General features: G+C 37.8%; 2 protein-coding genes across 13 annotated transcripts in view; one reads left to right on the top strand and one right to left on the bottom strand.

The window, feature by feature from the left end:
* On the top strand, positions 1-10,755 carry LOC105050148 (probable E3 ubiquitin ligase SUD1). The gene is made up of 9 exons (XM_010930049.4): positions 1-400; positions 2,419-3,114; positions 4,938-5,717; positions 5,817-6,028; positions 6,160-6,534; positions 8,848-9,005; positions 9,126-9,289; positions 9,389-9,535; positions 9,799-10,755. The coding sequence occupies exons 1-9, from the start codon at positions 107-109 to the stop codon at positions 10,321-10,323; spliced, it is 3,351 nt and encodes a 1,116-aa protein (XP_010928351.1). The 5' UTR covers positions 1-106; the 3' UTR covers positions 10,324-10,755.
* The window catches only part of LOC105050149 (OVARIAN TUMOR DOMAIN-containing deubiquitinating enzyme 7), a 21,089-nt gene continuing 7,610 nt past the window's right edge, over positions 10,444-23,922 (bottom strand). The window contains exons 5-13 of one of the 12 annotated variants that reach the window (XR_012134024.1): positions 21,712-21,773; positions 18,268-18,352; positions 17,982-18,131; positions 17,745-17,850; positions 14,074-14,207; positions 13,879-13,976; positions 12,364-12,497; positions 12,179-12,252; positions 10,444-12,098 (exon numbers count right to left, since the gene is read on the bottom strand). Coding sequence is in view for 7 of the 12 variants with exons in the window: in XM_073242877.1 (XP_073098978.1) it covers positions 12,371-12,497; positions 13,879-13,976; positions 14,074-14,207; positions 17,745-17,850; positions 17,982-18,131; positions 18,268-18,352; positions 21,712-21,773 (762 nt within the window). In the remaining 5 variants the exon portion in view is untranslated. The other 11 variants (XR_012134023.1, XR_002165266.3, XR_012134022.1 and 8 more) reach the window with 11 other exon arrangements.

The raw sequence follows: 23,922 nt of genomic DNA on the forward strand, positions 1-23,922 counted from the left end.
AGATTTATCCATCCACCCTTGGACCCCCTCTCAGCCTCTCCATATTGGAAAGAAGGAACCGAGAAAGAGAGAGACCGATCACCGGAGGGCCTGCGCTTCGCGCCCGATGGAGGAGATCTCCGCCGAGCACCAGCCCATCATCCCTGCCCCCGCCGACGGGGTGGGCCCCTCCTCGTCGCCCCTGCAGCCGTCGCCGTGGCCGTCGCCGTCGGTGAGCCCTGCCGGCTCCCGCTACGACGACGAGGAGGAGGACGAGGGGGACGTGTGCCGGATCTGCCGCAACCCTGGGGACGCCGATAACCCCCTCCGCTACCCCTGCGCCTGCAGCGGCAGCATCAAGTACGTCCACCAGGACTGCCTCCTCCAGTGGCTCAACCACAGCAACGCTCGCCAGTGCGAGGTACCCCTTTCTCTCTTCGTCTCGATCGATCCCTCTGTCGGGTATTAGGGTTTCCTTGGGTCTTTTTAATCTGGTGGTGTAGTTAGGGTTTGGGATTGCTTTTCTTTATTTTTCGTTGGATGTCGGGCTGATTTCTATAGCGTGCCTTTGAGGAATCGTGTTTGGAGGTCGTGATGTGGATCATGTGAATTTCTTTAAGGTTTTTGCTGTTCTTGATCTAGAAATTGGGTCCGTTGAAAGGTCCTCTTTCAAATTACCGCGAATATTCTTAAAATACTAATCTATTAGGATTATTGGTCGATCATCTATTTTACTAATCAATCTTCCACATGTTCTATAGACCAATCAATCTGCAGTTCAGGTTCCATTTGTTTTAATGAATAATTGCTTAAATTTGTGTTGCAAAAAGAATTAAGAGGGATACATGCAAGTCAACGTGGCTTTGAAAAATTGGAGTGTTGATGCTTTTTATGCATAGGGAATATGACAGCCAACCATAAATTTTTGCATGCTTCAAATGTACCAGTCCTTTTCATGTCAAACTAATAAAAACTGGTTGATACTCGGTGATGATGGATGTGATGTGTTGAATTGTTGATGAGATAAAACACTTGTAAAACATACTTATGACGCTTTGTTTACATTGCCACTTGTTATCTATGCATTGTCCTCTCTGATCATGTTGATGTAGCATACTGTCTTTTAAGGTATGCTAGGTTGACAGTTGATCATATCTAGCCTCCTGCAGTTCGTGACTTGTTGATCCATATGCTGAGGTTTCCAATTGGAGCCCCACTGGTGATCATCAGCATTCTTGAGGAACAACTTGCTATTAGGAAAACTTTGCTGCAAAATGATCATTCAGGTTTGTTTGAGAGAAGACCATTATTTTAGTCAGTTTCTGTCTTACAATACTAGAGATGACGTATATTCTTTTGTTAGATGTAACCTCGTAAACCAAAATCCAGGAGACAGCTCTATCACTCCAATCTAAAGAGATGATTTCTCATTTGAAAGACAGTAACTAGTAGGATAATATTTTATACCAGGTTTTACTTGCAAGGTAGATATTGATATGTTTTGAACCTCAAGTTGCTGATTTCTTAAACTAAATGATAGTATTTATGTAGATTCATAACATCAATCTTGTCAGACCTTGCATAGGATTCACTTGTCTTCTATTTTTTATTGTATATTTGGCTCTACAAATGATTGCTCACATTCTTCATTTTTCATTTCCTGAATAAACATTAGAGCCAGTTCAAATCATAGATTTGCCTTTTGACTAGCTTCTTACTTCATGCACTTAAACCTTCAACATTTAAAAGAGAGAATCTTCACTGAAGGAGCTACTTTGTCACCTTCAATGACAAACTGTAGCTACCACATCCTCTTGTCTTTAGTGAAGCACTAGCATGTTGCATGTGCAGTATGTGGAACGTGAAGATAAATGTACAAAACCAAGGAACTGGTGATGGAGGAGGAAAAGAGAACAAAATCTGACAAGATTATGGAGGTAAAATTCTTCTGTGTTTTTAGGCTCCAGGCCGAGTAACACATGAAAAGTGGAATCTTATAGGAAGATGTTTTGGCATGATGAATCATCATTCATTACAGAGTTATGGATGCTTATGTCATGGCTCTGTTGTGGAGTTGCGCGCTCTTGATGAGCCCTACTTTTGACTTTTTAAAAATGCCAGGTATTGAACTGGACTTGGGGAGGAAGTCAAATGCCATGAGTTCCCATTATAATAGTAGAAAGTATAATGTGGGTCAGCCAACATGTTTCCTGTAGTACTTGCATATATATCAACCTCTTTGATGCTGTTATATAGATTTGTTATTTGTCTTGCCTTTTTAAGATTTCATGTGCTATTCCAGGGTTCTTTTTTCTTTTCTTTTTTTTTTTTTTTTGTGGTTTGCATGATCATTCTCTTACTCTGTTTATGCTTCAACATGTTTAATGTGCTTATTAGTTTGTTATGACCTCTTCTTAATGCATTTAGTATGCTATGCAGGTGTGTAAACATGCATTTTCTTTCTCGCCTGTTTATGCTGAAAATGCTCCTGCAAGACTTCCCTTCCAGGAGTTTGTGGTTGGGATGGCAATGAAAGCATGTCATGTCCTGCAATTTTTCCTCCGGCTTGCTTTTGTTCTTTCTGTTTGGCTCCTCATAATACCTTTTATTACATTCTGGATATGGCGCTTGACATTTGTGAGGAGTCTTGGTGAAGCTCAAAGGCTGTTTTTGAGTCACATATCTGCACCTTTGATTCTAACTGATTGCCTACATGGGTTCCTACTTTCTGCCAGCATCGTGTTTATATTTCTTGGGGCAACTTCATTAAGGGATTATTTTAGACACCTACGCGAACTTGGAGGACATGATGCTGAGAGGGATGATGAAGGTCATGAAAGGCATGGTGCTCGTGCTGTGAGAAGACTTCCTGGCCCTGCTAACAGGATTGCTGCTGGTGATGGGAATGCTGAGGATGCAGGTGGGGCCCAAGGAATTGCTGGGGCAGGTCAAATTATAAGGAGAAATGCAGAAAATGTTGCTGCACGTTTGGAAATGCAGGCTGCTCGTCTTGAAGCACATGTTGAACAGATGTTTGATGGATTGGATGATGCAGATGGTGCAGAAGATGTACCATTTGATGAGCTTGTTGGCATGCAAGGGCCTGTATTCCATTTGGTTGAAAATGCTATAACTGTAAGTGCATTGTTGTTTTTATGCTGCTGATTTGTGTTTTTGTGTTACATGTTTAGCTTTTCTTTACTGAAGGAGACTAATCAAGGGTATTGTTCTTTCCATTGGTCATTAGCTGGCTGTTTATATTTTAGTTTGTTTTGTGAAAGTGATTCTGTTCTCTGCCAAAAAAATGGCTTTTGTTTGTTGTGTTGGTCGCTTATGCTCAAAGCCATTACTTGTTAGAAGGTATGATTGGTTCATGGCAATGCAACATGGGCCTAGTGGAACATACAGTATCACATCCATCTTACAGAATAAAAGGATGTTACTTTGTGATTATGTTATACTAATTAGTATGGTTTTATGCTTAGTGTTACATATGCGGTAAAACATCTAGCTAACTTGTTTGAACAAGGATGATTAGGAATTGATTGAATTCATGATTGTGTATTTTGTGATCAAGTGGTTGCCTTTATGGATGGGCAAATTGTTGCGCTCACATTCTAGGTGCCTATCATTTTTATATGCCATTGAAGTTTCTTAGAAACTAAAATTCAGTATTTCAATCATTTATTTAGTTATTTATTTAGGTTGCTGTGATGGCAATAATTTGATTCATTTGGGTGGAAGTAGTCATCTTGTGAACAACGCTACTATGTTATGTTGATGCCTTTGCTTACACCTTTGCAAGTTGGTTACCATATCAGTTTTTGAATTCTTTTCATTCGTTCTACATTTGGCATCACTACGAGCTCTTAGGAATCCTTTTTCATAACTTTTATTTGTGTTCACTTTAGTTTTTCTTTCTTCTCTTCCCTCAAACCCTGAAACTTTAAGACAAATACGACTGCTCCACTACTGAGGGTCTCCTCACTTTCTTGTTTCATATGCCTATACGGCTATACCATCTTAATTGGTTCTCTACCACTTTCTAGTTAATTACCTAAAATCCGAACCTTCTTGCAGTGCATCATTTTTTTATCCTATTAATCATTATCATTTCATCTTTACCTCACCCATATGCATAAATTGCCATGGATATTGCCCAAAGTTTGAGGGATGCAGTATTATGGTTTGAATTGCCGTTTTATTCTTCCTGCAGCCGGAGGCACTTCTCTGATTTTGTGTATCTTCATCCTTCAGCTGTTTGTTTAACGGACCTTTCAACCTTTTCTTTGCAAGAAAATTGCCCTCTGTTTTCTTTCATGGTTCTTTTTATTTATTATTTATTTTTCATCTTTGTATTATTGTTCGGGCTTGGATTATGCTTGTACCAAGTGAGTTTGGCAAATCTGAGCTGAATATGCTGTTTGCCCTAGTTATATGCTAATTCCTTGCTTTTCAAAATTATAGTCCTAGATTTTCAAAATTATAGTCCCTTTCTAACTTCATTATCAGCTTTATCAATGATGATAATGAAGAAAAAATTCCTATTGCATATGGTCTGGTACTAGAATTCCTGGTTATGTGATTTCAGGTGCCTGGTTTAGACCCCTATTTTATTGTTATCTATATGATTCTGGCATGGTTTGCGGCTATTTGAAGAATCTAGATGCACAACAGTGAAGGGGAAAAAAAAATCCTTTCTGCCATACTATTTAATATGCAGACTCTTTGTTGTTTTTACTGATTTGTTCTGATCTTTGACTTGGTATTCTTCTCAAATTAACACTGTAGTGGTTCATGAAACTCCCCGCTTTGTACATACCTAATTACCTAGATGTTTGATCATATTACCTATGCCTTGTGTAATGTCTAGCTTGTATTTTTAAGCTAATGCTTTATCATGCTGCTTTGTGTTAATTTACCAGTAGTGCTGAATAATTGTCTTTTTTTTTTGCCAGGTATTGGCAAGCAATGCGATATTCTTGGGTGTTGTAGTTTTTGTACCCTTTTCATTAGGAAGGATAGTACTCTACTATTTGTCATGGTTCTTTTCATCTGCATCTAGTCCAGTGTTGGCAAAAGTCATGCCTCTTACAGAATCAGCCCTTTCATTGGCTAACACTACCTTCAAGAATGCACTCACTGCTGTAAAGAACTTGTCGGCTGAAAGCGATAATGAGGGTGTTCTTGGTCACATGGTGGAGGCAGTTGCAGGATCCTTGAAATTGAATGCAACTGTATTAGATGAAGTCTCTAATAGCCTTAGAACGCATGTTGCATCAGATCTCTTTAAAGGAACATTTCTTGGCTATTCACGTCTTTCAGATGTCACTACACTTGCGGTTGGGTATATGTTCATATTTTCTATGGTATTCTTCTATCTTGGTCTCCTCACTTTGATTCGATACACTAGGGGTGAGCGTTTGATTATGGGGAGGCTTTATGGAATAGCTACAATAGCAGAGGCAATCCCATCTCTTTTCAGACAGTTTGTGGGAGCAATGAGGCATCTGATGACTATGGTTAAGGTCGCATTTCTTCTGGTGATTGAACTTGGGGTCTTTCCATTGATGTGTGGGTGGTGGCTTGATGTATGTACTTTAAGGATGCTGGGTGCAACAATTTCTCAAAGGGTCGAGTTCTTTTCTTTGTCACCATTGTCAAGTTGTTCAATTCATTGGCTTGTTGGAATTGTTTACATGCTTCAAATTAGCATTTTTGTCAGTCTTCTTCGAGGGGTATGGTTTAGTTTAATGCTCTTTCTTTCACGGATTGCTCTTAAAAAAAATCTCAAAATTCAAAAAAAAAATTTCTAATCAGTATTCTACTTTTGATAGGTATTGAGAAATGGAGTTCTATATTTTCTACGGGACCCAGCAGATCCAAATTATAACCCATTTCGTGATCTAATTGATGACCCTGTGCATAAACATGCCCGACGAGTTTTGCTGTCTGTTGCTGTTTATGGAAGCTTGATTGTGATGCTTGTCTTCTTACCTGTCAAACTTGCTATGCGATTAGCACCTTCCATTTTTCCATTGGATATCACGTGAGTTGTTGATTTATTTATTCAATGGACAGGAAACTTTCTTTTGCTTGTTTCTTTTTTATTTGTATCATAAATCCTTTTTTTTTTAATCTTTTCTCTCATTCTGTTAGCATTTCTTTTTACAAGTGCAGTGTTTTTGACCCTTTTACTGAGATACCTGCGGATGTGCTTCTGTTCCAAATCTGCATTCCATTTGCGATTGAGCATTTCAAGCCACGAACGACAATTAAATCCCTTTTACGTCATTGGTTTATTGCGGTCGGCTGGGCTCTTGGCTTAACTGATTTCTTACTACCCAGACCTGGGGAAAATGCAGGGCAGGAAATTGGGAATGCAGAACTAGCAAGACGAGACAGAATGCATGATGCACATCAAGGTGGAGCTGGGCAGCCTGACCAGCCTCTGGCACCATTAATTGCTGCTGATGATCATAACAGGAGAGGCCATCCTATTGGAAATGCTGATGTTGCTGAAGACTCTGATGTAGATGATCAGGCGGATTCTGAGTAAGCACTTTTAGACAGTTTGAAATACACATGCTTACACACACATGAAGGCATCATAAGAATATGCACTCTTGCATCACTCACGTCCAATTGAGTTAAGACACTTGTAGGCGGGGGTCCATGTATAGAATACAGTAACATTAAGCTAGAATGGAAACTATCAAACTAATACACCTAAGTTGTATCAGGTACATGTTAAATAATATAATATTAGAATGAAATAATGAAGTATTAACTTGGAGCTTGCTACCTGTATATTCAATGATGTTTATATTCAATGATGTTTAAGTGAAGGGTTTTTATACAATAAAACAAAAGGTTTGTTTAGATCTATGGCTCTGAACTGCCAAAAAACCACGTGAATTTTTGCTCTATAGTCTACATGCATGAGTGGTGGATCATATGAAGTCAAGAGACGCAGGGAACAAATGAACAATTAAAAATCCTTCTGCCTTGGAAACATTAAATCTACCCATGTGTGCTTGCATATATGTGTATGCGCAAAATCTCAAATTATATGTACAGAAGATTCTTATTTTGGAGGGATATTAGAGCATCAGGTTGTGGGTATGGGAGGATGATTAAAATATCAGAGGGTACAAAAATTTTGGTAGAGTTTAGCCTACAAAATATGGAACCCCTCTGTATTCACAGTATACATCAAATGCTCATCCAAAGAAAGAGATTACTGGACAGCATACAAAAATATGTATGATACTGTACTCATTTATGACTAGACTTTGATGGGCTTTTTCCCTTTTAACGGCCTGTTTGGATGTCTAGGCCCAAAATCCCATAGGGTTCAATGGTTGGGCCAAGACAACCAGTTAAATCAAACTAGATTTGGCCTAAATTTGCAAGAACTCGGAGAACTATTGGAGTGGACCAGTCTGTATCCTATAGGAAGAACAAAAAGACCTCGGCAGATCATTTTTTTTTCCTCCCTATGGGATTCGGGCTGGCCCGCTCTTATAGTTCTTTTGGTTCTTATAAAAATAGTTATAGTCCACTCTAATTTAGCTGGTTGTCTTAGCCCGACCCATGAATCCCATGGGATTTTGCGCCCAGACATCTAAACAGGCCCTAAGGAAACATAATAAGCATATGTGTGATAGAATTTCCCGTATCGCTAATTATATGTTTTGTTTGCTTATCATTTTTTAGGTTGTGTGCAGCAATTACCCTCATCTTAGTCAAAATTCAACAAGGTTTGCCTGCATAGGCCATTCTTTGTCTCCATTTTCTCATTCTAAGAGAGAGAGAGAGTGTGCGCGCGCGCGCACACACACACGCATATCAACTTTCCAATTGTCCCATGGACTAGGTAGGATTCTAACTGGTTGCCTCTTTGTCGTCATATGAGGCTTTGTCACATAATATGCTTCACCAGATTTATATAATTATAGATGATGGCTGTTTTCATATTGAAATCCAGTTTTTGGCATCCTTCCCCCTTGCTTGGGAGTGGTCTCCAACCTTTGGAGGGAGAATAATGAGTGTTATATTGTTCATGAACTGCTCCAAGGATGTGCTTAACCACTGGAAGAATGATCTGGATCATGCTATAAGATCCTACTTCTTGTCTGCTTGGGTCCTGAGTTCTTGAACTTTAGCAAGCTGGTGCGTGAAATTTTTGTTAGGGATAGAAACTGCATTCCTACAGAACCCGAACCTTTTTAGATTACTTTATTGACTTGTTTATTTTGACATGTAGTGTTATTATTGATTTTCTTCGAATTGCTGCAAGTTCTGTGGCATTGAGCTTTTTTATGGGGCATCTGTAAATTCACATTTAGGTTATTTGAATTGTTTAAAGATCTTATCGCAATTGGAAAGTTGTTTAGGTGTTTGTTTCTCTAGTGGTTGATGGGGGGACCCTGGCAAGTCGAATATGCTGAAGAGGTCCTAGAGGATACTTTTTTGACATTGTTTTAAAGAGTACTGATAGTTTCTTTTCAAGTTCACGAAACCAGAAGTGTTGAATTGACCATTTATATGAACAACTTAATTATGAAAGTCTTGTTATGACCAATTTCAACAATTAGAACACAATTAAACTGGGTTAAATCAGAATTATGTTACATCATAATTGCCATTAGTAAAGTTGGATTGAAGTAGATAATTGAATGCAAGATACTGGGAGAAGTTGACTATTATTTTTGCCTACTGGAGGTTTTTTATCTGCTGGTTCTTGTGTCTATCTTCTGTAGGTTTTTGCATCGTTTATTGGTTTATTACTTCAGTTGTCTGGGGTAAACACTGATTTTAGAGTATTATCTTCTGATATGACAATTGTATATTCATTCTCGGCAGGTATGGTTTTGTAGTCCGTATTGTGTTATTGCTGGTGTTAGCATGGATGACTCTTCTGCTCTTTAATTCAGCAATGATAGTTATACCTATTTCACTGGGGCGCACACTATTTAATGCCATCCCTCGCCTCCCAATTACTCATGGTATCAAGTGCAATGGTAATAATTATGTTCAAGAAAATACCAAAGCTGTACTTCATCATTGGTCAATCTATCAATATCATTTTGATCATGGAAAATCAACACGTTCATTACTTAACATGTTCGTTACTTTGTCAGATCTATTTGCATTCAGTATCGGGTGTTACATCATCTGGGCTGTCATAGCTGGAGCCAGATATTCAATTGAATACATCAAAACCCGGAGAGCACACGTTCTGTTATCACAGATTTGGAAGTGGTGTGTAATCGTTCTCAAGAGTTTTGCCCTTCTGTCTATTTGGGTAAGTAATTTTTGTCATGCAGGGTGACTTCTTTAGAACTGTCTCAAACTTTCTTTTCTTTTATTTTTCTTTAAATCATCCCCATGTCATTGTTTTCAGATTTTTGTTATCCCTGTGCTGATTGGTCTCCTTTTTGAGCTTCTGGTGATTGTGCCAATGAGGGTGCCTGTGGATGAAAGCCCAGTTTTCCTCCTATACCAGGATTGGGCTTTGGGGCTGATATTTCTTAAGATATGGACTAGACTGGTACTACTACTAGCTCCTTTCTCTATTTGTTGAGTTTGCTTGGTATGCCTGCAGCTTTAGGTTTTGTAGCTTTATCATATTCCTGATCTTTTTTTTTTTTCTTTTTCCCTTTCTTCAAAAAAAATAATTATGGTGGGGGTGAGGGCTTTAAAGTCACAATTGATATTTGAACAATTTTATTTGACAATAAGTCACTTGGGCAGAGAGTGGGTGTTCCTCTAGCATTTTTAGCATATTTAAGTGTGCTCTATGTGTTGTTGTAGGTTATGTTGGATCAGATGGCACCATTGGTAGATGAAAGATGGCGCAGAAAGTTTGAGAGGGTGAGAGAGGATGGGTTTTCCCGGTTGAGGGGGCTTTGGGTCTTGCGTGAGATTGTGTTCCCAATTGTCTCAAAGCTGCTGACTGCACTGTGTGTGCCTTATGTGTTTGCAAAGGGCATCTTCCCTCTCCTTGGCTACCCACTAATAGTGAACTCTGCCGTGTACCGGTTTGCCTGGCTGGGATGTCTCCTTGTCAGTGTGATGTGCTTCTGTGCCAGGCGGTTCCATGTTTGGTTCACCAACCTCCACAATTCCATAAGGGATGATCGCTATCTGATAGGCCGGAGGTTGCATAACTATGGGGAGAAAACGGTGGAAAACAGTGAGTCAGAGATCCTTATTCCGCGTAACCAAGACATGAATGCAGCTGATGCTGGTCCGATATGGCATGAACAAGAAGCAGATGGGCTTAGACAGAGACATCCTAATCAGCGTCCTAACCACCAACAGAGGCTGGCCATATAGCTGGAAGATTACCCGGAGAATGTTGCTGCTGCTGCTATTTGAATTTGTTGTTGCATTTAAGATAAAATGCCGCAATGGAGGGGAAGACTATGGATGTTCGGTGTCGGTGAATTTCTGGAATTGTGAAGGAAAAACGACTCCAATCATGTACCACATTAGGAATATCCTCCTTGTTGGTAGGTAAAAGTGCTGTCTGTGAATGTGAATAGGGTGCTGCACCACCGAAGCATTCATGGACTTTTGTGGTGTAACGGGAGACCTGGTGGAACTGAGATCTCACCACGTGAGCATAAATATGATTTTAGTGAGGATTCTGGTGTGTGCTGTTAGGAGACTGAATATGAGAGTTATGCGAAGTAAGAGTTCAGCTCTGTAAATGCAACGGTACAATATTTCTAAGATGGTGAATGCAGCGCGTTACTAATTGGTCAAGGTGTTGTTGGCGATGCAAGACAGGTACATGTAGCGAGTCTTTGGTAATCAACCATGGACAGCTTTTATGGTAAAACTAGGTGATGTTATAGTACGGAAAACACCCCTCCAAGTTTATTTTTCTCGAGCAGGTTTGAGAAGATGTTGACGGTTTTGAGTTTTGATTAGAGCTTGTGCGTGCAAGGTTGGCAGCATGTGGCTGATCGCATGCTGGTTCCATGGCTCACGTCATTATCGGATCGTGCTGCCGCCACACCAGAATGCGGTATATATTGCATGGAGAAAGATTCGGTTTCTGGTAGCAAAATTGAGTGATGGGACGTGCGATGTATTTTGGATCTCCGCACATGATTTAGATCATTTCGAGTCATTGTATGAGATTTGTCCATTGCCTTCTGTGAATCTCTATATATATCTATTCAAGATAGGACCGATTAGGTGTTTAGAATTCTACATAGCTTGGGATTTAACTCATAGATGTGCTACGATGCAGCGTAAATGACATGCCAGGGTTGGTAATTTCCCTTCAACTCTTACATCTAGTTTTCTTAAGGAGCCTTCTGTCACATGTAAGAAATCTTCTACCGTCCTCTTCACGAGGGGAAAGGGTGGTCACCGTCAAAAAATGGCTATCCCAATCGTGTGCGCGGATTCCCCACCCCACACCCCCGGGTGTTTGATAATCAAATATCAAGAATTTAGTATAAGCAGCCCACGGTACCGATACAAGTGCACCATACCATTAGCATATACAAACTTTGTGCAGCGCATGAGTTCCACCAAAAGAAGATGGGTTACTCCTAGAATCAAAGGTTCTTTAAGAACTCCTGGACCAGGCAGATGCACATATTCATGTACCACGTGTGAGCGCATGCCTGGAAATATATACGTTATAACGCCTGCATTAATTGTCACATGTTTACCACGTCCACATCTGTAACTGAAACCATGCATTCTTTCATCACATCAAAACCTATAAATTACAAATCCTGCATCCTCCGTTACTCAGAGCATCTAAATATTAAAGGTACATTGTAGAATGCTCCAAAGTGGCATGATATCTACCTTATTAATCAAACACCATAACTGAAAATTATGTTGCATCCGATCCAGGCACACTGCTTATACAGCTAAGGATGCATAAGTAATTACCCAAAGAAAAGCATGCAGATGGTTACAACAGCATGTGGTCCATAATAACTGCTGAATACTCACTGCACATTACTGGTAAACCAAAGTTTCAGCTGGTGACGAATAGCTCATACAAAAATACCCAGTGAAACCATGCATCTGAAAGAATTTCATTTCCTTGGGAGATACTAGTAATTGTCTCTCTTTTACTCCTGCAAAGAAAAACAATGTTTGGTGGCGTGACAAACAAATCATATCTGTATTGTCAAATAACAAACATCACCTGGGGTACCATATTGCTCTGAGTGACAGGTTTGAAGGTTCAACATGAGGCCTCATCCTACCACTGAATCTGCTAGCTATTCTCTTCCAACCAAATTATGATGCCGAGATCAGGTGTAGAATTATCAACTCAGAAGTGCAAATATAGGATTGTAAATGTGCGCTCATGGTTCAGTGCATCTTTTTGTGCCATACCACAAGATCAAATGCAAAGAGCTCCCATATCTGGCAGAGGTCCAGATCCATTGCCTGGTACTTCTCTTATGTTTTCCCTTTTCCTGCTGCGCTTTGTTCCCTTCCTGCCTTTATTGGCAGCAGATTTGTCATTGCTGCCATGCATATTCAACTTTCCAATCAGGAATGCAGAAATTAGATATATCGTATTCTCATGTTTGGCACTCAAAATATTGTAGAAATCATCATACAATTTTAAATTATAAAAATTGATGATGATGTTTAGGATTCTATTATGCTGTTGGAAATAAATCTCGATGTTATACAAAGGTGAAAGCTCTCTTCTAATTTTCCATTTATTACAGAGTAAGACACTTTACAACTGTATACATTAGATGCTTATATTTCTTAATAACATTGATTATTGCCGGATACAAACTTATAAAGCTCAAACATTGTTGAAAAAGATCCAATATCTTATACATATTTTAGTGTGCTGTTACATTCTTGTAGAGCTATGAAGCAGCTAAAGCTATCGATCTTTCTTGATGCAAAATTACATAACTTAGCTATCTATGAAAGATTTTTCCACAAAAAGCTATCTACTGATGTTGAGAATAGTTGCAGCAGAGTTATTGATGACTGTTTGCAGGTTTGTCAGGAACGATAAGTCTTATTGCACCCTTTCCTTTTTTTAAAAAAATATATTATGACTCTGCCTAAACTATGCAACACCAGCATTTCTTTTATTATACTCGTTTCACACAATTCTTCCTGGTTAAATAAACATTTGCAGTAGCATTCATGTCTCCGATCATCGTGTGCTTGAGCCTTCTTTTGCCAACAATCACAATCTTCATTAAGCTATTAGTTTACAATTATCTTGTGTTTGCATATAGTCCTTCCATTTGTTCTTTTTCCAGGTACATGGAAAATAAGATAACCAAGAAGATAGATTAGCTGATTGAAAAAGCACAGAAAAAAAATGAAATTATGAGAAATGATGATAAACTAGTACAAAGAAAGATTCATGGGAGCTCTGAACAAAAAAAAATGCTCAATGAGGCAGTGGTTGAATCTTCATTTGTGCTCTAGTTTGGCTTTTCAGTTTGTACCATCGAATATAAGTAATGGACCATACCATATATTTTGTTATGATACATATCCCTTTGGTTAAGAATCAGCATACTATAAGGGTTGGGGTATCAAGTACCTTAGCACCTGAAAACTGATTGCATAATTTCTTATAAGCTTATCTTGAAAACTAAGTTTTCATTATTTGTTTGATCTCATATAACATTACAGCACAATACAGAGCATTCTACAAACAGTATTGGCACAACAGTTTTTTGACCATTCTTTTATGCTGCATAAAATGTTCTGCTGATTCTGCAGAGCAAAGTGAAAAATTAATGCTGCAAGAAATTGAGTTGAATGTTGTGCCTTTTTCCAGGTTCAACAGAAAATTAAATACGCAAGGCAGAGAATAGTCAAATTTCTTCAGAAAGATATGGAAAAGGATTGCAAGAAGTATACATTACAGGTGATGCTGAGGATTTCCCCTTAGCTGAACCACAACAAGCCTTGTACTTCTTTTTTGATCCACAAGGGCACTCTTTATTTCTTGATATTTTCTTCAAGAAGAATAACGTATAAACAAGTATGAATAAGAATTCCAAACAGACTTCAGCAAGTTAAATAGGTGTTTAAAATTGTTTTCATCGCTAATACCTTATCGTCATGCTGAATACTGTGGCTTTGAACAGGTTGAGTGTTGCTACTGGCTACACCAACTTCACATTCAGTATCCATTGATGCAGTCTCTGGTCGTCCACAGATTTCATTTTGATCATCTCCTGGACAATCTTAAAACCTTGAGGATGAAGTGGCTAACTACCGTTAAAAAGTGAGAACATGATGATTCTAGACCTACCATATATACAAACCTATTTATAATAATTGTCTAACATTTGAAATGGAAGAAATATTATATATATTTGATAAGAAAGGGATGTTTTGGAGAAAAGCGACCAGACAATTTTCTCCACATTCCAAATTTATCAGATATATCCAAAGAGATGGCAATTTTCTCTAAATTGATATTGGCTTGCACAGATTAATGACACATAAAATTAAGAGCATCAAATACATCTAGGTTAGCACAGGAATTCACTCTGCACCAAGATTTTAGTCAAAACCCCTTAAGGTTTTTTGCACTCAGTGGAAATTTTAAAGAAGGATGTCTAGAACAAAGTATACACGACTATTATCATTGTATGTCATAGATAATTTTGTAACAACCAAAGACCTCACTTAAAAAGACTAGCTAGAAGTTATTAAGTTGGATTCTTGGACTTGTTTAAGTACCAAGACCTCTCCAGCACACACCTAATGTGGGTCTAAACACATGCTCGAGTAGGTCCTCACACATTCACTCGTTAAGCCTAGGGATCTAAATATAAACACCACAACCGGATTGGGGTCACTGGTCAGTCCCAAAAGGATCTATGCTACAATGTCCCCTAGCCACACATAAGCTGTAGAGTGAGTCATTATGTAGAACCTCACCTAGAAAGAGCTAGCCAAAGTATTAATTGAGGTCCTCGGCTCTACTTAAGCAGCCAAGGCCTCCCCAATGCACACACAATTTACTAATAAACAAGTGTCTGTGCCCCAAAAGAGCCCATATTTTTGTGTTCCCTGTAGGCTATGTGGCTAGGGGACACTTCAGCTCATGCCCTTCTAAGATTGACCATGAGCTAATCATGGTGTTTCTGATTGAACCCTTGACTTGGAGCGCACGTTGGACAAACAAAGGGAGCATGTGAGGACCTGTGCAAGCATTTGTTTATTAGAACACTTGGCATGTGTCTAGGAAGCCCTTGGCTACTTAAGTAGGGCCCAAGACCCCAAACAATAACTAGCCTTTTAAGTGAGGTTTGAAATCATTATAGCATTGCAGCTATTGCTTTTTTGAGGCTATCTAGAACATGTAAGACCAGGCAAGCTTCCACAATATTCCTAGTTACACTAGTTGCCCAAGAGCTGTTAGACAAATGAAAGGGATCAAATACAAGTGTGGCCAGTAAAAGAATATGGGATGAAGACTTCCAAGCAGTCTACGTCCACTGGGAGGTGAACAGTGTGGCCAATTAGGTGGCTTCTTTTGTAGCAGAGCATATGGGGCACAGCAATTTGGAGACTCCCACTACCCTTTCATCCCAACTTCAGGACATTTTGTTTGCTGACTCTTCTATATGTATCTATACTAGAGTTATATGACTCATCCAGTTCAACCAAAAAAGAAAGAATATGGGATGATCCGAGTCTACATTTTGCCTGTCATTATGTTATAACCTAATTTTTTTAATATATCCACTCATTCTATTAATCTTCATTAGTATTAAATAAGCATCAGAGAGATGCTCAATGAGATATGCTTAATATAGTTATGACATCCTAGGAGTGCCCAACAATCCAAGACTTTAGTTCTTCCTACTAATAGTAAGTGTGTGCCAATAGCAAGCCAAACTGATATAAGCATGTATCATGTATGTACTTTACCATGCCATTCCATGCAAATGCTTCACCCATGATGGCACGATAGCATACTAAGTACTAGTACCAACTGACAACATGTTGAATAAAGTTTCCCAATAAAAACCCATGTGATAGTCATCCTAAAAAATAAAAACTAATAGAGGGGAGAGAACAAGTAGTGCTAGTCTAGTGGTGGTAGTAGTCAAGGTTTGTTGAATCGATCGTATGAGCCAGTGACCAATTCGGCACAGTATTGTCTGTACCAAGCCATTCTGGAGCATATCGACACAGGGAGTGTCAAAGAGGGAGGGAGAGGGGCTGCGAGAGAGAGAGAGAGAGCTCAAAAGCCCTTGTCAACAAGGGATCCCATGTTTCATTTCGAAATAGGGGATCCCAAATTTTTTTTGCTTGAAACAACGAATCCCCTATTCCAATGAGTTTTAAGCTCTCTCTCTCTATCTCTCTCTTCCTCTCTCTCCTTGCTCTCTCTCCATAGGCATGGTAAGGCTTACATTTCAAACCGATGGAATGAACAGTGCCGGTAACTGACCAGTCCACTTCAGCATAGTTCCACAAACCTTGGTAGTAGTGGTAGTGGTCGTCTAGTAGGGGTGGTAGTGATAGTGGTTGATGGTGGCCATTATAACTTCAATAAAAAAAAAAAAACTCCAAACAAAGTATTTAGTATTTGCTGATTGACTGCATGGAGATCTTGGCAAAAAGAAATATGAAGTTAATTCTACTAAATTAAATGACTGCAAGCTAGCATGCATACCATTACACATGCAGTGATTTCATGAATACAATGAAATGGTTTGTTTATGGCCAAAAATACTAAAACTAATTGAAAGAAAATCTCTTTGCAGTAACTACTAACTAAAGGTCAGTCTGTAACATGCAGTCATAGTATCTCATCGGGACTTATAATTAGTTAATGCTTCAATGTATGGTAAACAGATAAGTTCCAAGTTCTGATCTACCACTTTTGCATGCCCAAGAATATTTTATATATCATAGTAGTTATACCAATATATTTTTAGTAAGAGAAACAAAACTAAAAAAATCAGACCAAAACCTGAACAAAATCTCACCAAGAAATCAAACATGAAACTAGCTAACAAATGTTCTGAAACTTACATCCAAGATTTTATGTCCCAGTGGGATGGAGGGCGTCCCAGCCGTCTCATCTGGTTCATGTAAGAAAATGGGACTAGGATGATGTTGAGACTCCAAAACCCATACATATAGGGAGAGAAGAAGAAAAAGAAAATAAAGGAAAGATGAAGAAAAGGATAGAATGAAAGTAAAAAAGAAGAAGAACAAAGAAAGAAAGAAAGGAAGGGAGAAGAAAAGAAAGGAGGGAGAGAAGGAAGAAAGGAAAGAGAAAAAAGAAGAAAAAGAAAAAAAAAAGAAATGAAGGGATAAAAAAAAAAGAAAAAGGAAAAGAAAGAAAGGAAGGTCGAATAAAAAGAAAAAAAAAGAAAGAAAGAAGGAAAAAAGAAAGAAAAGAAGATGATGAGAGAGAGGACATCTACCACGATGCATGATCGAGACCACTGCCAGATGGGACAAGATAGAGGGGCATCTTTGTTTCATGAAGAAAAGGGGACACCTCCATCCCATGGGATTTAAAACCTTACTTACATTAACAGTCATCAATAATATAATTGTCTGAGGCTGAACTGACACCAACTAAAAATACAAGAACACTTTATTCCAAATGCTACGATAGTAGAACTTATGGTGAAGTATGAATTTCAGAAAGGAAACTAGTTTTAACACTAGAGCCACCATGTGGAAAAGAAAAAATGTTATGCTATCAGAAAATATGTCTACCAACTGCATATTGGATGGAACATTACCATGATTGACATTGTCTTCAGAGGCATTTACATTATCATCTGATTCCTGATCTGCTATCAAAAATTCAATTGCAGCATCAACATCACCATCTACTTCTCGTAAAACCTGGCTCATAATCAGATAAATTGTCCAGTTATATTTTGTAAAACAAAATGAGAAATTAAAAATATAAAAAAATGAATTTGTTTTTGTTAGGAATTTCCTACATTATTCGGAAACTATAAGAATATGCGCACCTGTTCAACCTTATCAACATTCTGACATCCTGTTCCAGCCATAACCATTTTAACTGATTGAGCATCAAAAGTTTGCTTATGAGAGGACCCTTTTGATTTATTAACTGTTACTTTTTTGTTATGGCCAGTTGCAGAGATCTCAGCATCCACCTACCTTAAGAATGATACCAAAAGTTAGATACAAAATACTTGCATATTGGACTTCTATATTAGAGATATTAGTATAAAACAAATCTTTTAAGAAACACAAATGAAAATAGCTATGGCGAACTTCTACAGGAAAAACCTTAATAATGATTGGCTTAGCAGGTCCTTCACAATAATCTTCCTTCAACCGAACGCTATTGTAGTGTTCACCATCGTGATAGCATCTGTACAAGTCAATAATGACTCAATCAGGACCTATTATACACGAAGCAAAAAACTAGAAATAACATGGAATCTTTAGCACCTTGCACGATTTTGCATTAAATCAAACAGAAGCAAAGCATCGAAACAAAAAATTATAAGGAATAATATTAGAAATGGACAGGAAATTGACCTCTATGATATCTGAATGCACAAATAATGTGAAGACATCCTACTAAGAGTACGTCACTCCAGTGAACAATCAACAATGCAACACTAAAAAAAATCTAGAACTTGATTAGAAGTCTCATTTATTGGGCCCTATTTTTTATAAACTAGTAATTGTATCAAGTGATGTTTGTCTTAGGGTGCAAAAATTGAGCATATTGTACCATACTGAACCAATTCTTGATAACTGCAGGCGGTCGCGCGGTTGGGGGGGGGGAGTGGTGTTAGGGCATTGGATACTGAGCATCGAACTGACCTTGCATTGGGCATGCTGGCACTGTACCAATGTGGCACTTGCACAGGGTCTGGGTACCAAGACTGTGAACGTTGATGGAAAGTAATAGAAAGTAATATAATGTATCAAAAGGTGTTAGTCATTTAGCAATTAAACTATGTTACCAATCCAGGTGATCAAAAGAAAGATAACAATGGTTCTACAAGCTAACAACATTCATTCTTGTTTGAGTTGAACATCATTCCAGCCTTAAGACCTGTATGATGGGATTTAATGAGGTTCCTTAAAGAAGTATCCCTCTCACGAGCCAACCTTGATCAACAAACAAGAAAATTGATCGATCGTATTCCTCATAATCTATGCATCTTATTGTGGATCACCTAGAATAAAAATAATTATTTCACATATTTATGAAATTCAAAGTTTCTTGCAGTTCCTATTTGAAAATGTCAATGTATATAAGTTCTATTATCACAACCAACATATAATTATTAAGCATGCTTGAAGAAACAGAACAATCTTAGGGTGCTAGCTGCACACATGGAATGACAGCTAGTAGTCTACACAGCTTTCTTTCTACTATAGTTTAAAAGCTAAAATATGGATATGATCGCCGTTCGCCGAACCATCCCGAACCGAACGGCTCAAGACGTTCTGAGCCGTACCGACGGCAAACCAAGACGGTTCAAATAGGTAAATCGAAACACCCGATGGGGGAGAGGGAAAGAGAGGAAGGGAGAGAGAAAAAGGAGGGGAGGGGAGGATGGGACAATGCTGTCAGAGGCCGACGGAGGGCCGCGAAGACCACTGTAGCTTGATATCGCCCGATAGGGTGTTTAAACAAGAGAGAAAGAGAGAGAGAGGGTGAGTGACCATACCAGAGGGACATACAACCGGCGAAGAGGCTGCTAGATGGCCGTTGTGGCCGCCAGATAGCATAATCAATGCCTGCGGTGCCGCGAGCATGAAACAAGGACGACCTTGAACAGCCAGCCACGACAGCCAGCCAGTGACCCTCCGGCAGCCTCTCCAGCGGCTTCCCTTCCCTCTTTTTCTTTCCTTTCTCCCCTCTCTCTCTATCTCTCTCTTTCTCTCTTTTCATCCTCCCCAGTGCCCTTTTTCTCCCATATCGGTGCGACGGTCCGGTGTGAATCCGTACCGGCTCGTACCGCTAGCACGGGTACTGGATCCAGTTCCGGCTTCCTTGGATATGATAGTAACCCACATATTCTTTAAAAAAGTAATATAGCATCATGTTGGATATGTCAGCACCTCATCAGTTGAATGAGAATCAACATCATGCTTCAAGTTCTAACAAGAATAAGAGCAACCAATTTCTGAGTATTAATCATGATCCACCAAATTCCACGAGTCATAGATAAAACAAAGATGAATAAGGGAAGTAACACATGAATAGTTCCATTGGTGGGAATACACGAGCATCTGAGAAGCAGAAAAAATAATCATCAGGTCCTATCAATGCACTCCATGCTTCAAGGCTAACTTGATAAGGTTAAACAGCCCAAGGTTGCATTTTTTGTGTAAAAAGACTTATATGTTCTGTAAGGTTTCTACCATGAAGTTGATCTCATTTGTGTTGGTAGTATGTGCCATTTTTTTATGATATTAATATGTATAGCAAATTACTTAAAGCAATGCAATTCACTTATTGAACAAAAATAAGCATGGATTTATAGAATGATTTATGATTATGTATCCGTATTAGTTTTAAAAACCATGGTTATTTATTAAAAACATTTCTTTACACAAATATAAAGCAAATAGTCTGTAAACCTCTAGAAAATTGAATAAAACAACTCATCTTAACATGTCGATTGCTAATTTTTCTACAGATTTGCAGGATCTTGCTGGACTGATGCAAGCAAATGTCAAATGTGATGTGGCAATGCTAAGCCCTGACCAGCACGCAAGCAGAAATAAAAAGATTATCTAATGTTTGCATTAGTTACCTTTTGTGATCAGATCTTTCTTCTCATTAGGTTGAACTGTCTTCTTGATTGGACTCTAAATCTACAGATAAATAAACCCTTATCAGATGTTTCTTGATTGGCTTCATATTTGTGCATCTTTATCCCGTGAGTGATGCTTCTCTATGCCCCTCACAACACCAGTATAAGGAAATTTGTATGACATCCATGAGGATCATTTCATTCCTCCATAATTCAACTTCAAAAAGCACAATGATGATACATAATGCAAACTCATATGGTACTCTGACAGATTGATCCCCAAACCACCATTCCTAAGAATATTAGCAATAATGCCAAGAGTCTAAAAAACATAGATGACAAATATAATTTGTCATGCTATGCAATAAGAGTGTTTTAATTCTTTGAAGAAACTATTGTAGGAACATTTCTAATGCATACTATACTACCAAGAATATCAAGAGCCTTAAACAGAGATGACAACCAATATCTGTCATGTTATGCGACAAAAGTGTTCCAGTTCTATGTTAAAACAAAACAAACTAATATTAGGCAACATAAAAGCTTCACTTCTTTGTCAGTTATTTTATTCATTTAATCAAATATGTTCCAGCAACGACTACATTTTAGCAAAACAAGATCACAACCCAAGAAGTCTAGTGATAAATTTATGCATCTAATACACACATAGCAACCAGCTGCAAGATAAGTGCACATAGTAATTGTAGAATTTATCCAGCAATAGTGTAATAACACACAAATTTGTATTGGAATTCTTGAGATATACTAATTTTGAACAATGACTACCCAAAAAAATCCTATACAAATGAAGCCACAAGCCTCATCTACACATTCTATTTAGTATTGCAAAGTTTAGTTGTATAAAGTAAATTATCACAAATAAAATGTCATACTCATAGCAGTCAGTGGTCAACTGTAATTTTAGCTTATTAGAGTCAGGTATACTTACAAATGAATCATACTAGCCTCATGACTGCTGAAATTATTTATATACCAGCGAGGAGACCTAAGCTGCATAAAAGAACTTGATGAGTATATCAATCTTTATCAGAGGAAACTACATGGAAAATATTATCCTTAAAATTTGTTATATGCTTATATGTGCCTGTTGCAAGACACAACTAGAATGTGACTAAGCATTCATCTTAATAAATGATTTTGTAGGTTCACAATTCTGTTTCTCAAAAATGCCATCGTATGAGTTACCACGCAACTAGGTGCAAATTTCAGAGTGACAACAAGTATGATTTGTTCATGATACTTTCTTGATGTGAGGAATGTAACCGGTCAAATTAGGGTGTGGGGGGGTGGGGGGTGGGTTGTGGAGGATCAAATATGAGAATATGCAAGATTACAACTTAGCATACACATGCTTTATATTGTTGTATTATATTGAAGTTGGCATGATTACTTACTACCTAGTTACAAGGACTTTTCTATTAAAATGAAACTGCAAAATTGTTAATGAGCATCGAAACAATTTTAACAGTTGTGGCCTTAAAAATAGAAAAAAGAGGGCAATTTATGGAAATGAGATGTATCATACAAAAATATCATAGACGTATCAAACAAAAATATCATTTAAAGTCCTACTCCTACTTGCAATAAATTGTCCAATACCATACCACACTATATAACATTGAGACATACCAGCTGGTATGCTACATTGTGTTAATACTGGTTAACACAGCTACAAATATTTGAGCACATCGCTTTCCCATAAACTTTGCCATTAGTTTTTTCTAACAAATCTTATCAAAGTAATTTATTTCATGGTTAAGTTTAGGAAACAATAGGAAAAAGCAAACCTATGTCACCTGTCTACAAAAGGGAAACTTACTGTCTCAGGTCTCTCCATAAAATAACTCTCTCAAATCATCCATCCTCCCTCCATCCCAACCCCCCCCTTCCTGTGGCATCCAATTTCTACATGGAATCAGTCTCCTCTCAAAGTTGCCAACTTGTCTCTCCTTCTACCTTTCTTATTATCAACATCTCTATATCCTGAAGTTCACTGTGATGCAACCCTCTCTACCCAAGTCTCACTCTCTATCTAATTATTGCATTGATTAGGAAAGCAGCATCAATAATAACTGTTAAGGCCATTAATAGTTACTGTTTTAGATTTATAAAAATGTATCCCTTTTTACATATGGATTTTTTAATTTCGCATAAGCTGCAAACTTTCTGTTTATATTAGGTATTGTGTTCTTTATTTTCTAATTGTTTATTTTTGTTTCGTATTCATATTATTGTTTTCCCAACTTGGTGTTTTCTATTCTATTATTTTCAAAATTTTCTTGTTACTTTACTTTTTTTATTTTCCGTTCTATTTTTTATACAATTTCATGCATTTTGTCTTATTTTCTTTATGTGGAATTAAATATCAGCATGATGTTCATATATTCATAATATCTAGAGAACTAAAACATTACATGGTCAATTTTTAATTTGCTTGGGTGGCTTTTTTGGTAGGTCTTTTAATGTATTTCTATGTATAATAAATAAAAAAAAAGAGAGATCTTTAACATTTTAATAAAATTGATCTGTATTATTTGGAACCAATAATTTGACAACTAAAATTTGATTGATTTTCATGATTGATTAGATTTTTTTAATCATAAAATCTCATTCGTTACATTTTTGGTGAGCTTTTTTCCCAACATGCATTGCATGTGCCAGTTTACTTTGCATGTGGAGGTGGAGACAGACATGGAGAATGAGAGAGGAAGTTGAGCTAATACTTCGGGGATAGGCTTGAAAAATCAATGCTACAGATGCAAATTCAATGATAAAACATCTAAAATTGGATACACACAATGTTAAACATTTAGTAGTATTCTTGTTAGCAAAAGGAAAAAAAAATCATCTAGTAGTATTTTAGCCTAGTAATCAAAAACTTTTGTTCTTTGAGATTTTCTATTTCTGCATCAAGTAGTCCCAAAATTACAGGCAAAATACTTAGAATTAGAAGCATCACAATCAACTGTGTTGGCCTGTCTATATTATATGATGTCAAGATCAATAGAAATAATCTGGATTCTTATAAGGATACAATATATATTAGTGCTCTCTGTTGCAATCATCCATTCTATATCTACTTGATGTATGGTAAGAGACATCCATAATATAGTCCCCTCAATCTAAAAGACCCGGAGTC

The sequence above is a fragment of the Elaeis guineensis genome, chromosome 8, assembly GCF_000442705.2.
Source record: "Elaeis guineensis isolate ETL-2024a chromosome 8, EG11, whole genome shotgun sequence".
NCBI classification, from domain to species: Eukaryota; Viridiplantae; Streptophyta; class Magnoliopsida; order Arecales; family Arecaceae; genus Elaeis; species Elaeis guineensis.

Bases quoted from the DNA above. Each gene is read 5' to 3' on its own strand.
- LOC105050148 (XM_010930049.4), top strand. From the start codon at position 107: ATGGAGGAGATCTCCGCCGAGCACCAGCCCATCATCCCTGCCCCCGCC. The intron at 401-2,418 runs GTACCCCTTTCT...TATGCTATGCAG, and splicing joins GCAACGCTCGCCAGTGCGAG to GTGTGTAAACATGCATTTTC. The intron at 9,290-9,388 runs GTAAGTAATTTT...CATTGTTTTCAG, and splicing joins TTGCCCTTCTGTCTATTTGG to ATTTTTGTTATCCCTGTGCT.